The sequence below is a fragment of the Pagrus major genome, chromosome 5 (genome assembly GCF_040436345.1).
Source record: "Pagrus major chromosome 5, Pma_NU_1.0".
Taxonomy (NCBI): Eukaryota; Metazoa; Chordata; class Actinopteri; order Spariformes; family Sparidae; genus Pagrus; species Pagrus major.
The window spans coordinates 3,800,527-3,818,947 of NC_133219.1; the positions used below are offsets into that span (position 1 = coordinate 3,800,527).

General features: G+C 39.8%; 2 protein-coding genes across 3 annotated transcripts in view; both read right to left on the minus strand.

Annotated features, from left to right (window-relative positions):
* Positions 1–6,601, minus strand: part of nr5a1a (nuclear receptor subfamily 5, group A, member 1a) — a 55,137-nt gene extending 48,536 nt beyond the window's left edge. Inside the window, exon 1 of the mRNA XM_073466941.1 lies at positions 6,593–6,601. The gene's annotated coding sequence lies outside the window, so the exon portion shown is untranslated. The remainder of the gene's footprint in view (positions 1–6,592) is intronic.
* The window catches only part of nr6a1a (nuclear receptor subfamily 6, group A, member 1a), a 94,766-nt gene continuing 78,183 nt past the window's right edge, over positions 1,839–18,421 (minus strand). For both annotated transcript variants that reach the window (XM_073466936.1, XM_073466935.1), the window contains 8 exons: positions 15,712–15,942; positions 14,590–14,645; positions 13,493–13,653; positions 11,985–12,215; positions 11,001–11,255; positions 9,193–9,314; positions 8,941–9,093; positions 1,839–7,815 (listed from right to left, as the gene is read on the minus strand). In XM_073466936.1, the coding sequence (XP_073323037.1) occupies positions 7,685–7,815; positions 8,941–9,093; positions 9,193–9,314; positions 11,001–11,255; positions 11,985–12,215; positions 13,493–13,653; positions 14,590–14,645; positions 15,712–15,942 (1,340 nt within the window). In that variant the 3' untranslated portion in view covers positions 1,839–7,684. The remainder of the gene's footprint in view (positions 7,816–8,940; positions 9,094–9,192; positions 9,315–11,000; positions 11,256–11,984; positions 12,216–13,492; positions 13,654–14,589; positions 14,646–15,711; positions 15,943–18,421) is intronic.

The following is an 18,421-nucleotide window of genomic DNA, read 5'->3' on the forward strand; positions in this document are numbered from 1 at the left end:
CTCCTAAAAACTGGATTATAATGTTTGCTGTGATAAGTTTCTCCCCTCACCTCCCATTTATTTCTCATGTATGATTATAAGTTATTCATATTTGGTAGGCTATTCATATTTTCAGGCCTGTTTGGCAGAAACTGAACTAGCTGTGAACTTAACAAAACCAACTGGAAATGATCTGCCTCCAGAGCATCTCCATCGTACAACATTTGTTGCCTAACCTTAACATTAAGTGAGATTTGATTGTCCTATCCTAAATATGATTTAAAATTGAACCCATCAATGACAAACGACTATATTTAGAAGCTTAAATAGCGTTAGTTATATCCATTTTTCTCCCCATGAAAAGACCAAAACCAAATATATATTAGTCACTAACACTTTCACTAAGTTTTTGACTTCTTTGTCTGTTCCACAAAATCATTGGTTCCTAATGAAGCTGTAAATCTTTAAAAATGGATCACAAATATGTAGTTTAGCATTTTAAAAAGTTTCAGTAATTTCCTAATACAGCTGTTACACACACTACTCAGAAATAAGGTATTTGGCATTTGTTAGGAACTATTTTTAGAATTGATCCACATTTACCATAATGAAGGAACATGTCATTAATGTGTGAACAATGTTGCTCTATGGCACAGAGGAAGAAGTTGTATCATTATCAGGTCATCAAATACAAGGTTCCCTTCAGCGTCTGTATGAGATGGTCTTTTAACGAACTCCAATGTAAACCCAGCCACAGCATTATCAGAAGCGGAGGGAACTAGGGAAACATACTTAAAGTCACTTACTTAACATACTTTAATCAGTAGTGGATGGGTCATGCACAGGACTGGTACTGCAGAGACCAGTGTTTGCTTATCAAGTTTGACAAGGAGTCAAGAGTGATTTGTCATGCTACAAAAGTAAGTTAATGACTTTAAATGACGTGATTTGTGTTACATCAGTTAAGTGACTGAATGTAGTTATTCTAAACCAAAGTATTATTTTTTCCTAACCAAGTAGTTTGGAGTCTAAACCTAACAAAACCACAACACTTTCACAACGTTATATAACAATCCAAAAGTAAAAACATGTCATAATATGTATTTGTCAATGAACTTTAGTTTTTAAAAACTGTAAAAACTGTATGTTGCATGTTAATGCTAACTTGACCTTGGAGCCATCTGCATGCGAAACTCATTCTAGAAGAGTAAGTAAAGCGCCTTAAGGCCACTGACCAAGCTGCTGTAGTTGATGTATTGGAATAAGATATATGTTTGAGTGATGTATTTTTTTCTCCATAAAATGCCCCATGAAAATAATTGAATTTCATATGATAAAAGTAAAACCAGATACAAAAAACAAAAATGTGATGCTTAAATGTAAAGCGTTGTCATATCACGGACTCCTGCGTGTCATTTAGATAAAACTATTGTTTTCCAAATGAAATGTGTCAATCATTATTAACAACATCAGCCAAGCCATTGTACTGTATGTACTAGTAATCGCTTCTCAGGATTTACCAATCAAGATCTAAATTATTATTAAAAATATCTTTATGTTGCCATGACTTGCCATAAATGAGTTGATTTGGCATGTTTTAACAGATCACTGCTCAACAGGCTGAAACACACTTTTTGTGTTTATTTTAATAACTCACTGTGAAAAACACATTGAAGTGTGCTGAGCAACAGGTCAGGGACAAACACATCCCACACAGCATTAAGCTCTGTACCCTCTGCCTAGTTATCCCTCTGTAAGCCCAGTATCACTGAATAGGCTATCATCACATCAGTTTCTATCATCACTTTACCTCTATATAGAAGAGTCAGAGATGGACTGAAAAAATGGAGGACAGCCAATGTAATTGCATAACGTTCACATTTATTTGGTTTCAAGTCCTAACACATTCTAAACATGCTTTTAACACGTAACGGATCACATTCTTCACAGGTAGTTAAAGTAACAAGAGCAGACAAGAGATTTTGGAAGATAAAAACATAAAGGCGTCTGTTCAAAGGTGATGAGTGTGTAAATCTATTTCTTCCCTGAGATATGTCGAGATTCTTCTACTCTTTTACTTCCACCAAACTCTTCTCATCTTGTGCTCTGTAAAACAGGGTTCTAACAGTGGCGAGGGAGTCTCGAACAGAAAGATGCGATCTGAAGCTTTTAAACTCCTAACAGTAGTTGCTGCAAATTATTAAAAGCTCTCACTATAACCCTGTGCTCCAGATCTCATCTTTCTTACAGTGTTACGGTACTAAGGTTAGACACATATGCTGGTTTGCCTTTATTGACCTTTCATAGGACACTACTGAGTGGGTCCTTCATGAGCTGGATAAAATGGATGTTTGCATGATTTAAATGTTTAATGGATGTTTAAAGTGACCATTTTGGGTAAAACCAACTGTTAGTTCTGGTTTTCACTTCCAAATAAGTTGGTTAAACTGTTCATCCTGAGATCTCGGCAATTATGTCACACTGAGTAAAATGTATCATAAGTTATAGGCAGGAAAAGTATGCAAATGATGACTAAGGCTAAAGGCAGAACTGTTTCCCTATTGTAGGAGTCATGACGCAGGTGGCTTCTATTCAAAAGACATATGGGTCCAACCTCAGTGATAACACTGCAGTAGTCTGTCTGTGGTTGAGTGAGCTGGGGCATGTAAACACAAGGAGATGTCATTCTGACCACAATTTCCTTCTGTGATTGATAATCGATCACAAGCTGCATTGACAGAGTCAGATATGATAGCAGTCCCATTGTTACCACTCCATGTTACCTTGAATTACTACCAATGAACTACAATCATGGAACGCAATGGAACAAAGACACTGGAATATCATAATGTGGTGAGTATAGTGTACACAGCAAACAGCCATTCACAAGATAACAAGACGTACTCGGAAAAGGTCAACACAGAAAAATAAAGCACTGGTTAACTGCAGCAAGAATGCATCACGTGAATGCTTAATCACTATGCTGACATTGTCACTGACATTCTTTCATCTTTGGTATTGTAGTCACGATAACAGGGCAGAAGTGAAATGAAAGATGACACTAATTTAACACGAAATACAGCAAAAAGAGGAGAAGAGGATCCCTGAAACGAGAAATTAAGAGTGTCTGGTGTGTAGCATGCTTTCCAGCCGGAGGTCAGAAACAATAAAAGCTGCTGACAGCAGGCGAGTGTGAGGTAGAGAGGATCATGAGGCAACAAGTTTACACATTAAAAAAAAAAAAAGAAGAGGAAGAAAACAGGTATCAGCCCTTGTTATAAATCTGAGAGGTCATTGAGGGAAATAAGAGAAACAAAACAACAGAACATTGGTGCAATGAAACCAATAAATAAGACAAAAATCACCTATTTGAAAGTAAGTAACATGATGACAAATAAAGAGGTAGTTTCAGTACAGAAATTGCAAATGACATATCCCTTGTCTGCAAAAAAAATACAAATACAGAAAATATAAAGAACACTTCTTAGCATGTGTATCAAAAATATGACAGTTCAGATGTCAGCAGTAGCAGCAAGGTAGCTGAGGTGAGTTTTTAGTTATTGTTGATGAGCTGAGGTGGGTATTGATATCATTTGCTGCTACATTAAAGGAAAAGTCCCCCTTCAGATCCTCTACCACCGTCAGATCTCAGCAGTCTGTGATGTTCAGTGCATTCCTGGAGTTACTTTGAGATGAAGTGAGTTTGTGATAGGCCTTCCTGAACCTCTCTCTTCTACTTCTGCTAAGGTTAGAAGTATTTTCCAGACAGACATCAGTGCAAAATGGCAGCTTTAGAGAAATGCCCTTGCTCTTTACATTCTGACACTAACACTTGACAGCGCATAGAAATGTAGATTTTTTTTTTTTTTTTTTTGGGGGGGGGGGGTCTACAATGAAACTTAATTGTAGCTGTTTGTCAGCGGTGGTAAAGAATTTTTGGGGAATTTTTCATTCATAGATGCATCACATCACTCAGACTTTTGTTAAATAAAAGTACATATCCCTGAGATTATGTGGTTTAAAGGGTCAGTTCACCAAAATTAAAAAACAAAACAACACACCCCACATTTTCACACTTGCCTTACTCAGCTATGCAGACAATTATGCTGATTTTATCTGCTGAGATTATGATGGTTAATTACATTCACCTCCCTTGTGTTGAGGGGGGACAGACATCTTAAAATCTGAAAAAATGAAAAACAAAACTCAAAACTATCTGAATGGCTAGGTATCAGTAAAGGTAAGTGAGAAAATATTGTATGTCTTTTGCCATTTAGGTGAAATTGCCCTTTAACCTCTGAAGACTGTGTGATGATTGATGCACATTTTTGGATATGGAGAGAGACGATATTCTTCACACACCTATCTTAGCTGCTCTGAGAGTCCTGGTGGTAGAAAATGAGTGTAATTTCATTCAAGTTTGGAACCACAGGTGGCTCCAAAACATCACATTTGCACTGTAAAACGATTCAAAATAATATGTAAAAGGCTCCAAGATGTCAGTACTGTCCATAAAAAAACGTGGCTAACATCTCCTGAGTAATACTTTGTTTTCATGAACCACTGTGGACAAGGGGTATGAGTTATTAATCATGCCCAAAAAAGGTGAAGAATTCATTCAACGTTTATAAAATGACAGTGGTTGTCTTCACTCCCAAAAAAAAAAAAGAAATGAATATGTGAAAAACAACAATAACCCAAAACATTCACAATAACTACAAAGGTACATGAAAATTTATAAAAATCAAAAGAGGAAAAGAGACTAACTGGAACATCTGAAAGAGGGACACTGCATTGGACTGTTGGTGTTGTTAAGGCTGCACACAGAGAGGTGGATGGTAACAGGAGAGAGAAGCTGTGACATTTTGATAATGCCTTTCACTCCGTCCATCACTAATGCCAAGAGAAAAATCCACCCTGCATGTCTCACCATCAAACTACATCCACTTTCGCTGAATTAAGGGGGGAGGGGTGGGGTGGGGACCTTGGCGGAAAGAAAGTGGAAAAGAAAAACACTTTTCTACAGAGGACCTACAATGTCCTGGAATCTACATCTACTAATATTACAAGTACATCAGTGTGGTCACTGAGGAACTCCTGAATGCAATACATAACACTCACTTTACCCTGTTTAGATCCAGGTCGGCAGGGACCTGAGAGAGAGGAACACACTGGGTGGGCAGTGGCCGCGTTCAAGGGTCAAGGTCTCCGAACCTCACCGTTGTGTGCAAAAAAGAGAGTCGTTGCGAGGACTGCATTTTGTCTGCATTTCAAATTGTTTGTACATCATGAAATGGCTGAAACTTGAGGAATCCAAGAAGACACTTCAAGTGGTCTGACATGATCATCTCATACTTCAAAAATAAAGACCATTTTCTATGGCTTCTTTTAAACAATGTGCATATCTGTCAAAGAGGGTATGCAAGCCGGAGGTAAGTCACCTAAATTCTCTAAACCTAGCCTTGATCCATTGAGACATGGGCCAGATCAATCACACTGAATCCACTGCTAGCCAGGTTAAAGTGATAATCTGCCGACTGTGTGTGAGCCAGTTGATAAAAGAAAGTTCTTTGTTGGTCTTTGGGCCAACTTTACCCAGTAAAACACTGAGGACCACACCTGATCTGGATCAGGTCCAACTAAAACTGCTAATGGTCTTGGGTCTGTGCAAAATTGTGATTGGACCTGACAAGACCTGAAAACAGTTCCTGTAAAACTGATTTAAACTGGTCACAATGGAACTGCTGAATGGACCAACTGGTTTGAATGTGGATAAGCGAACAGAAGCTAGCACTCCAGCACCAGCTCCAAATGAACTGGAGGCCACAAACACTGAGTGTTAAAGGTGAGAAAAATGATTCTTGAGAAAGACAGTTGATTGATGAGTCTCATTCCCAATATTGATGCTTTTGGGTTGGTAGGTCGGGCTGGCCACTGACTGAAAGCGTCAGTTTTTGACATCATGAGAATGAGATTCAACAATCAACCAGCTTACATATTGCACTTTTAAGCACTTTTTCTCAACTTGGCTTCATTCGGCTCATGTTCAGACCTGGATCCAGTTGTCGTCAATTCCATTTTGATTCTGGTATATCACTTTGGTAACACTTTATAATAACCATCATTAATTAATAGTATCATCAAGTATCCTTTAATTAAACTTTCATTAACAGTTATTTCACTGTTAAACAATGAAATGCTTTATAAACCATTTATTAAGCAACTGTTTATTGCACATTTGCAACTGATGTTTATAATACTTTGTAAACGGTTCATAAATAATGTGTAGTTCATCTGTAAACATTATTTGGATGGCCATTATAAAGTTGCAACTGATGTTTATAAAGATTTGCATTTGCTTAATAAATGGTTTATAAAGTATTCCATTGTTCACAGTCCAATAACTATTAACTAAAGTTTAATTAACTATACATTTACCCTTTTTAATGATGGTCATTATAAAGCTTGTATTTCTTTGATCGATAAAGATATACCGTATCGCTGTTCAAAACATCAAGTGTTGTGTTTCTGATTTTGAGTTTGTTCTGAATAAATGGAAGAATGCAAGATTTCACACAGACTACCCCTTTAACCAAACAGCCGTGCCATGGACCTTGAATTTAGGTGACAGTGTATTGAAAGGCTACAATGCATCAAGTTCCTGGCACTAAAGGCAGCAGTGCCCAAAAAACTAACCATCAGATGAGAAGCAGAGGGAAAAACAAAGACTGAGGGTCACATCTGCTCTGTGCATACATGTGTGCACCAGAATGTGCACGTTTAGCAGCTTTTCGAATGAAATCCGGCAACATACTCGTCTGTCCAGCAGAGGGTTCTCCCTCTGACACAGATTGATTCATTTCTTATCCTGATCCTTCATTGATAAGAAATCTTTTTTTGTGGAGCTATCAGCTTCCTACCCATCAATGGGTGTTTGAGAAAAGCATTGCATAACACTTTGGTCAAAAAAGAAAAACATTAACACTAAAATCAGCAAACCTAGCTATCCTCCCCTTTCCCTGCAATAAAGCCTTACATCCCCAGTCTATGATTGTAAAAAATACCCGTATGCTCCTTTTTCAATGAAGATCCCACAGATCCAACAGTCACCTTAACTCATGGAATGTTACATTGACAAGACCGCCTCCCATAAGCAGAATGTCTGAGAGTCCATGCAGATAAAGTAGCTCAGTTTTGCTAATTAATTTAGCATTTTCAGTGCAATAAAACACTGTTTTTCAATCTTTGATTCATGCAGCTCCTTGGAACATTCAGTCTCTGATTGAGGTGCTAAAAGCATCCACAGGGATTTGGTTTTAGACTGGGCAACTCGTCATTTAACAGCAAGAAAAGGTACCTGAAAATAGCAACAACATCTTCCTGAGGTAGTCTCAAAACACTCGTCAAGTGTCTATCCGCCCCCGTCTGAATAAAATAAACTCTTTTAAAGTCTAGCTCTAACAATAGCAACACTGACACATTGAGCAAACTGGATACACACTTGTAAACTCCAAAGACCAATGCATCTATGAGCATTTGTTTTGTACAGAAGCATGTGCACAGTGTAAATCAGCATACATTCAGCTCTGTCGTGTAATAAATATATAAAGAAAAAAGTTACAAAAACAAACTAGCTGCTTGTCACATTCACAAGAGGGGAGACCAGTCCCTTGACTCGGGGGGGGTGGGGTGGGGTGGGGGGGGTCTAGTTTCCGGAGGAGGTGGTCACACAGGGCGACTGGCCGGTCCTGTAGCTGGTTAGGCTGGATTTGCAGGAGTGCAAGACTGCTTTGAACAAGAGAGGGAGCTGCTCCAGAGGGACATTCACAAGCTTCCCTGCAAACAAACACAACATGCAGCACTTTAGCCTCAGTATTAGCTTAGCTTAGCTTCTCTTTATTGGACATTTTCTATTATACCATTTCCATTAGTGTTAATGTTGTGAGTCATATCATACACACAACTCTGCTGCTTTCAGAAATACTGTTCTCATTGAGCTGCTGGAAGGGTTCACTCTGAAACCAGTGCAGGAAGTGTCTGTTTACAGTTTTACAGTAACTCAACACACAAAAAAACTGCAGACTCGAGGAAATGAAATGTATTAGTGAGTGGGAACTGCTTCCTTTAAAACTTGACTCTGAAGTTGAACTAATGGAATTAGTGCTGTGGAAATGTTATACTGAATTTATCAAGTTAACAAGTAAACATGGTGGAAGTTTGTCATTTGCATTTAAGGTATAATTCGTCAGATATGGCCACAATTCAAAGTAAGCTGTGGGCCCATTAGCTGAAAGAAGCCTGCACAGCAAACTCAGAGGACTTGGCGTGTCCCTGAGGTCACATCATTCTGTGAACTGAAGATTTATTTTGACCAAACCAGAGGTGGTTGTGGAAAGATGAACCAGCACTGTTTTGGTGAGTTTTCTTTAGTTTATGTCAAGTTTGAATAAAATGTGTTTAATGATGAGACGTCTGTGTCCACAGTACACAGACGTCTTTGACAGAACATCAACACTGTTGTTTCTTCACACTCTGTTGATAGGTCACTTTTGAATGTTCGGAACTTAGATTCTGGCCATATCTTACAACTGAGCAGATCGGAGAAGGAAGTGTGGAAGATATACTTACATAACAAATAATAAGAAAAATAAATTGCATCTATACTCTTCAATAAAGGCCCTGTTCTCTTGCAGATGTGACAAATGAAGGCCATTATTCTAGAGTTTATGGTTGACACAATTCTTTCAGTTTGTTTCATTGGTCACTGGCTGACTGACAGAGACACTTTTTCGGTAAAGTAACATTACATGAGCATTATTACTAGTATTTGAAGCAAGAATACATTTCTAAAGTTCCCAGCACCTAAAAGCAGCAGAATTCATTTCACCACACAACAGACAAATGTTGGATTTCACCAAAAATATAGTGCCCATTGCACTACTCAGTACTTAGGGGCCTTACCTGCAATGCAGCGGATCTCCGGGAGACACATCATGATCTCAGGGAAGCGTTTGGGCTGGTGCGGGTACTTGTATTCAGTGTAGTCCTGACATACATACCAGTAGCGCTTGTTCAACTGCTCAAGCTGAGAGGTGTTGGACAGTCCTCTGATATCTGCAGCAATACAAGTAAAAAGAAAGAGTCATGTGGTGAATACAGGAAGGGTCGGGAACAGCTTGGACTTAGTAATAATAGCAGAAGTTGTGTTGTTACCTTGGTTGAGGAAGTTGATAGCTTTCATACAGGCATACTCCTCGTTACTGATCTTCAACTGGTGAAACTTGCGAAACAGATATATCAACCTCTCCATCACCTCCATGCCATCCTCACTGAAGCTGAGGAATCAGACACAGACTTTTTAATCACACTGGAAAAAAGTTTTGGTATATAACATATAATGCATAATGATATAATAAATGATGTCTCTAGAGTTAGACAGTTTGAGTTTGAGTAGGTTTACTGCCCACATGTTCCCATTAAATCCACTGTGATGAAATAAAAAAGCACTTCAAAAAATATATAAAATCCCTAAAGCCCCATTATCTTAAGATTCTATGCTTCAGTGAACAAGGCAAAAAGTAGGGAGGGAATACGTCAGATCTACTCATAGTCTTTAACAAACGTCTTACTGATCCCACAGGTTTTTAAAAGAAAGATTCACAAAGTTTAATTCCACTCATCAGACCTTAATTCCCTGTCTCTCTGGCTCTCACACTCCCAATCTCTCTCGCACACTTCAGTGCTGCCACAGTAAATCAGATATGCACTCCTAAACTACAGGCAAATTGACCAGTGCAACAGAACGGCACCGTATATTAGGAGAATGTGTGTCATGAGGTCAGATAACTCTGCTCTGATTTACACAGAGCCAAACCCCCACACATCCTTTTCTCCCTAGAAAGGGACATGCATGTAATTCACTTGCCAGGCGGTGCTAGCCACAGCTCTGTCCTGAGGAGTCCACCCATTCACGGACCACCGCACTGGCCCTCATCCAACAACAACACTTTCCCCTCTGTCATAGGGGAAAATATCAAACCCTTTTGGAGATACTGAACTGATGAGTTGAATGTCTCGCTTTTGAGGACTGTTGTTGCAATCGGGAACATTTAATTCCTGATATCACTGAATTCTTAGTGAAATATTGAATTGGGGAGGCTCCCGGAAGCAATGCGTAATGTCTTTTTTATGTTAATGGTGCGATAGCATCGATAAAAGAGAGGTAGGAGGTAGTATGAGTCACTGTAGGTGAGATATTACCAACCCATATGAGTGAGGGTAACTTCTTCACTTATTCTTCAGATATCTAAATCCAGATGTTGAACCCAACTATGTGGCTAGCTACCTCACTGCTGTGCTAATGTCTGGTAGCTTATGTTAGTCAGCTAGCAAACATCTGCTTTAAAACAGTAAAAGTTTTTGGCAACTTAAGGATAGCAAAACAAGCTATATAAAATATAGACATACAATATTGATATGTTATCAGCTTATAAAGTTGCTTTGTTGAACATGTTAGCTAAAAATTGCCTATTTTGCAAATTCATTTGGTGTTGAGTTTGTGTCCACCTGATGAATGTGCCGATATCCACTCTCCTTTTAGCTCTGTTTTGGTATCCACCGACAGCTGAGGGAAATATCGGTCTCTCAAGCTAAATGCTGTTTGCCAGCTAGCCGCTAACTTTGTTTGTCTCCTGTTTGATGTAGGGCAGGTGTTGTGGTTTTATTAGGGCTTTTTCACTAATGTCAGCTGGGTATTAGGAATGTGGAAATACGGCTGTTGAAACTGAATCAATTAATTACTAATTAATAACTGATTATAGTTTAGTGGTCCTCTCTTTTTTTTCTAGCTGTGATAACTGTAATGTCATATTTAAAAGATAATTCCATTTTTTTTTTGTCATGTTTTTGGTCATCATGTCTATCCCAAACTAAAAATTAATGACTAAGCTGCTTTGAACTTGGGTAATAAAACAACCAACAGCAACTCTAACCAAACTCTCTTGACCTCTCTTTCCACTTACCCCTGCAGCTCATCGTCCGACGGGGTGTACTTGGCGGTGATGTTTGCCAGGTCTCCAAATATCTGGGCGCTGTAGATGGTGAGGCAGGAGAGCAGGATGAGCTCCTGCCAGGTGGAGCTGAGCAGGCAGGTGTAGTCCTCTATGGACAGCTCACAGAAGAACGGCAGCTTCTTAATCCAGGAAATCTGACGGAAGAGCAGTTCGTCTGCCAGGCGACACAGCAGGGCAAACAGCTCCACCTGTGTCACTTTGTAGCTGGGACACACAACGGGACAAAGGATTAGGCTGTGGTCAAAAACCTGCAAAATCAACATTCACCTCCCTACCACTTCCATTCTATGCAAGCAAAGGGGCATTCAGAGCTTCAAGTCTATTAGTCATTTAACAAAAAGGTAAAATCTTTATCTACATTTCTACTGAATAAAAAATAAATTCTGCAAGGGTTTGTACCACTAGATGGCTCCCATTTCCTGCCCTGTCACATGATTGTTAATGAACTGGCTGCATATCATGCACATTCAGGAAAATCATTCCGACACTTAATTTAAATTGTACATGGAGCCCAGCCTGCAGGCTGCACAGCCCTCAGCCTATTGTCTAAAGTTGTATGTGGGCTGACAGAAACAAGCAGACAAGCTAAATTCAAAGATCCTTTGTGCAACATATTCAATAGTTATTTTTTAAGAACATTTAGCAGAATGTAGCAGATTATTAGAGAAACTCAATGCTGAGTGATTTGAAGCATTTTTGTAAATGATCACTTTTATCTAAAAGAAACTCAAGTTGTTTCAAGTCTGTGCCAGCAGTTTCTATTCAATGGGCTAAAACCCACTGGCTTAGTCTTTGAATCACTATCCACACTATGAAAGGACAACCTAAGGCTTCCTTTTAGTATACACCGTCTTTACTGGGAAGGTGCATGGTTTATGCTTTATCTGGAGAATGGGTATGGGTATGTAGTTTCTTGCATGTGTATTGACTCACCCATCTTCTATGAGCATTGGGGTTGCCAGGGGGGCCAGGTCTTCAGCAGCCACCAGCTGCAGCACCAGTGGGTGGGACTGTGGGTAGAGGCTGCGGGGCTGCGGGGCCAGCAGGCCAGACTGGGCAGCGTAGCTGAACAGGTGAGGTAGGAGCTGGTAGTGTGTGGACATGGAGGTGTTGATATACTGGTCCCTGAGGGCTGCCGTGTAGCCATTCATTTCCACAGAGCGACTGGGGGCACATCAAGGTCAAGGGTTACATACACTTTCTCATAGAGACTGCGGTGGAATATAATTCCATTCATTTTGCTGATCATACTTAATGTATGTAATTTTTGAATGCAGGACTATTACTAGTATTTTCACAGTGTAGTATTGGTACTTTGTAGTATTGGTACTGAAGTAAGAGATATGAAAAGGTCTTCCACCACTGCATAAAGGGAAGAGGACATTTTCTTTCTTTTTTTAGCATTGGAGTAGTCTGACATTTCAGGAAAAACACCTGTTTACCATCTTACCAAGAGTCAAAGCAGAAAGTAGTTTGGTAATATTTGGTAATAAGTGTGTATAGTAGTGTATAGTAATTAAACTTAAGTTAATAGTTATTTCGCTGTTAAAAATGATGACATGCTTTTAAACCTTTTTTAAGCAGTTGTAAAGGTTTCTTAACATCAGTTGCAACTTAATAATGGCCATCCAGGTAAAGCTGATCGATGAACTACACAGTATTTATTAAACAATTACAAATTATAAAGCACCCCATTGTTTGTTAAGAGTGAATTAACTATTAACTAAAATTAAATTAACCATATATTTACCATTTATTAATGATGATTATTGTTAAGTATTACCGTAGATTCATGTGTTTCATATCGGCGTGCTCAGTACAGGTCAGAGATGAGTAGATTCTGTCCTCTCTGTACTGGTCATACAATACTTTCCTTCAGTTTTCATAACCTTTCACCTTTATCTAGGGAGGCGTGGTGGCGCTCCATTCTCTTTTCTATTTAAAATCTTTGTAATTTTTGAGAAATTTGCAGACAAAACTTTGCAGTTTATTTTGTACCTACATACCAAAGCCCACGCTGCATAGGCATTCTGTTACTGTTGTTCATTTCAGCTCAGATTTAATTTGATAAAACAAGTATGCCTCTGAATCACTATCAGGCTGCGTGGCTGCAGAGATAAACCTAATGTTTATACAAAGTGAGACTAAAATAAATACTGTCATGCAAGTACCTAGACAATATTTGTCCTTGATGAGTGCAGATAGACAATTCACTTGTCTCCATAGCAAGAACAGCAGATAGTGCAGTGAGCTCTTTGTGTTTGCTATCATCGCCAAGCCTGAGGAGCTACATATTCAGGCATTCTTCAGCTGATGAATACCTTTACTAAAGTCTGGGTGAGATGGGAATGAGGTGTTAGACTGTCATGGCCAGCTCATTATCTCAATGGTGCACCCCACCATGGCACAGTGCTGAGGAGGAGATGAGATGAACAACTCACTTGGATGACAGAGTGGAGGCGGGTGATGGCTGGTTGCCCTCCGAGGCTCCATTGCTGGGAGAGCTGTGGTCGCTGTCGCCATTGTTGCCCCAGGTGTGCTCCGGGGCGTCCTCCTTGAACTCCTGCCCCGACATGATCCGCTCTATCTCCTCCTCTGTGATCTAAAACACACACAAAGAGGGTTTTTGGGTTTAACAGAGCTTGCAGTACATCGTCATGTGACAAAAAGCACTGTGTCTCAGTTCAATTGATTAGCATTGACAAGCACCACGCTGCTTTTCAGTGCAATGTTGAGGAGCAAGGACACAATCATACAATGAGACAGGGAGCTAGGGAAAGAAAGAAAGAAAGAAAGGAGGCAAACAGGTATATGCCTGTGTATGTGTGTGTGTGTGTGTATTTGATTTGATGAAACATACACACACGCACACGCACACTTAAAATAATATAATTTTTGCAGGTCTGTACAGGGAGAACACAGACAAAAGCCATTTTGAAAGGCATTAGCATGCCAGAAAATATGGGGTCTTGTATCTGTGGCGGGGGTCAACTCACTTTCATTTCTATCAATTCTGCACATACATTGAAACAGCAATTCATTCCATATTAATGACAGAGAGGTCCTTCTTTCATTAGGGCTTAGAAATAAAGCTGTCTCTAAATGGGAGCGGGCATATCTGCTTTTATTTTTACTTGCTGAATTGAGCTGGAATGAATTGACCACATCCCTCCTCTGAATAGCGGCTCAGCAGTACTTAGCCTCATGTCACACATTTTCCTGACCATTTATTCTCTCATGCAATGTTTATAAAGCAGCCAGCACTGAATAGCGAGTAATCATCAGATACACAATTATACTGATGATACAACAAGGTCAGGGCTCACTCTCATTATATGCTTCACGAGTATTCCCACACAAATAATTAGCATTGCAACACTCAAACTTGGTGTTATTTAAGTGATTTGTTTGCGTTAACACTGGGACTGAGCCAGAATAAAATGAATTGTGACTGTAAGCTGGCAGAGGGTCAGTGTATGTCACAAAAACAACATTATGGTGATTATTGCAAAAATAAATTGAAAAGTCTGTGATTTACCTGAACAGGCCCGATGCTTTTGTTCCTCCCTCCTGGCATGCCATCCTCCCTGATTGCTACATGACAAATAAAAGAAGAAACATCTAAATCTTCATGTGGTCCATTAGCATGACATGATCCATCGTTAGTATCACAGTATCATAGCTCTATCTAGTGGCTGAAACAAATCACACAGTGCTTTACTTCACATCATTTATTTCCATGTGGGGATTTTTCTCTCCATTTCTAACATTTTTCCTGTTTCTGTTGGCAGACAGACATGATTTTTTTCTGTTGTCTTGGAATGGTTTGCAAAAATTTATCTATTTCACATGTCAAGACAAGCTTGCTTTAATCTAAGTTTTTGGAAAACAAATCATTAGGCCGAACACTTACGATTTTCATCCACTAGGGGGTATTGTATGCTTATGAAAGTAAGAACCTACCATCCAGCATGAGAATGAACTGTACCTCCAGTCTGCTTACTTTACACTGGTACAGTATGTGTCAGTGAGCACTGCAGAGAACTGTGTGTAGAACTGATGTATTTGAGCCTTCATCAGGACTTAGAGCAGGCCGGAGCCTGAAAACAAGGGCAGCTGTTTCTTGATATCTTATTGGCTTCATGAAATGTTTGGATGAGAACAATCTGTGGTGAGATGCTGTAAAAATTAAACCATGTCTAGCACTCATTTAAGTATGTTAGACCAAAGAAAATCCAATGCTAGGGCTCAGGTGTCATAATTCCAAGAAATTGGCAGCACATGAATCACTCTTGACATGTGCCATGTTTAAGTTATGAGTAAAATTACTCTTTGATTTGGTTTAGTTTTAGAGGGCAACTCAATAGAAAGATGTTAAGGTGCTACAAACAGTGGACAACATATTATCAAAGTTTTTTTGTTTTTGTATCACTGTGAGATTTGTATCTATTTATTCATCTTTCAAAAAATGTTTCATGTTTATCTTCTACATAAATGTTTTGTTTTTTACACATTGCTTTTGTCCATAAAAAGGAGATCTATACCTACAAAATACTTTACATTCATGGAGAGGAGTTCATGCAGAGTGTTGAAAGTGTTTTTGTAAATGGACATCTTAACCTTTTGGCAGAGATGTCCCTGTGGTTTGTTCACACTTTACCTTTGCGATTCATCCCCATTTGTAGACACTTGAGCAGGCGGCAGTACTGGCAACGGTTACGCTGCTTGCGTGACATCTCGCAGTTCTTGTCGCGGCTGCAGCGGTACACACGCTTGTTGCAGATGCTGCGCTTGAAGAAGCCCTTGCAGCCCTCACAGGAGATGATGCCATAGTGCAGGCCTGTGGCGCGATCTCCACAGATAAGGCAAGTACGCTGGTCAGCTGGATCATCTGCAGAGGAAAAGAAAACATTTTTCAAAAAGGGAGCATTTAGAACCATTTCCACCCACTTCTTGACATTCATTTATCCACTGTGAAAAAAAATTGTGGGTGCAAAAACCTTGCTGAAGGCACAAGTTTTTAATTGAGATCATGGGGGCGGTTGGGGCTTAAGCACTAGCCAGGCGCTGGCTAATCCAAAGGATTCTTAAGCCCTAACTCTCATTATGTGAAAGTGGAGGTGTAACAGGCAGCAGGACGGGGAGCGGAGAAGTCTTGAGTATGTTTTATTCAGCAGTTCTGATGAGAGGAGGCAGCGAGCTAAAACGACACGACTGATTTGTTTACAGTCTCTCCTTTCTCTCCTCTTAACAAACAGGTATCGCATGAAGAGGCCTCTACCAAGGAAAGCCTAATTTTCGAACAAAGTCAATCGAGCTGACCAGCAGGAACACACACTTTCTGCAAATCGCTCCAAACTGTGAAAAGTTAGGACAGGAATAAGTGAGGTGGTAATTTGGAACATATGTGAAGGGATATTTAGGGGCTTGGTATAGGAGGAAGTGGGGGCTCACAGCAAGGAAGTTGTGTGGAACAGCATGTCCTGAACAAAGTACATTAAAAATAGCAGTAGAAATTATAAATGATGTGATGTGGGTTTAAAAGACCAGGAAAAAACAAGACAGTAAGACCGCAAGAAAAGAAACAGCCCGACTCTTACACAAAGATTTGAATGATGCTGGAGGTATGGGAGAGCAGGAGACAAGGTGGAGAGAGGATCAAAGAGAGAAGGATCTTACTGAGGACCTTCCCTGTGAAGCTACTTTACTCATCATGAAGGTACTCTCAAACTGTAAAGACAGCAATCTGAGAGAGCTGTTGAAAATCTTCTCTTAATCCTCCATCTACCTCCAGGCCACATAATGCACATAATCAAAGTCACTGAGGAAGCTGAGAATTAAGTCGGAGCGCATTCTCTGCTGTCCACGCCGTTAAGCTTTACACACACACACACACACACACACACACCTCGCTAACAGCCACAGAGAGCAGATGGGTTGGACTCCATGGTTACACAGAATAGGACAGCCTGGCTGTAGCAGGAATGTTGCCGGCTGCTGATCTGTATGTAGAATCAACTGGGATTCACTATATCTGGACAAGATAGAGGTTTGACTGATACAACATGTTGTCAGATATGATGGAGGGTCCTCCTTAGTGCTGGTTTCACGACAGGGAACACTGAATGGAAGGTAGCAACATAATGAAACATGGAACCAAAGTACTAACCCATAAAACAACTTGAGTTACTTTCTGAGAGTTTTTATTTTTCTTTATTTCAACTAGCCATTTAGCGTAGTATTGTTTTCCTCTAGTGGTCATTAATTGTGTCACTTCATCAGTGACACACCAAACCAACTGTTGTGTCGCCTCATGATGCCTGTCTGTCAGCCAAAAAGTTGTACTTGAACACAGTGCACAAAACTACAGCTGACAGCCATACACATGAGAGCAAATAACTCTCCATAACTCTTCATGACACCAAATAGCAGTAGTCTATCTTCATCATACTTCATTCAAAATGGGAAACTGGAAGACTCGGATATTCAAATAATTGTTGTGATAGAGCAGTGTTTTTGACAGCACTAAAATATAAGTCGCAAATGGCACTGGAAAACAGTGGAGGTGAAAAAGAGAAGTGAAAAAGAGAAGGAGAAGCGACACTACAGTAAATGGTTGAAATAATGGATCCTACAGAGACCGACTCAAAGGGCTTTCCCTTTCTTTTTTGTTTCTCTTCTTGTGTACTGATTTGCTTGGTTGTACAGCCAATCACAGTGGTTTTGTTGCGGCAGGTATGCATCACCTGGAGCGAGTAAACCTTTAAAGGCTCTGTTCCACCAGTAAAAACACTGTTTAGAGTGGACTCCTCAACAGTCAGCCCACCAATCATTAACAGTTTTTTTCTTACTTCCTGTGCTTGATGCATAGAAAATTGAACACTCATAACTTGATTCTTCTGTTCTTGTGAACACTGACAGCAACATTCTGTTTTTATGTTTGAACAGGGGATTAAAGCCTCCTAGATATCTGATCACAGGTTGAAGAGGGAACAGGACCACTAGCTGCTGGCTGATGTAAACAATTGTAATGTTCTACTAAAGAAAGGCTGCGGTCATAAACACAATGAACTGTGTGTAGACATCAGCACGTGTGCTTTCTTAAAGAGAGTGCACCTGTTTAGCCACAAAGAGAATGAAGCAGACAGAAAGGTCTGAGGCTGCTGTCCAGTGGGTTAATGCTGCCTGCTGAGCCGGGAGATTAACCTGGACATCTGATTAATGTAAGACTCTTGTGTAATGAAACAAACTGGACTACACACAGGTGAGACCTTTACCCTCCTATTGGAGTCTGTGGTTTAAAAGCCAATCATGGAGGCAGACAATGAGACTTCCTGCATGGCTCAATGTGTAGAGCACTGACTGTACTA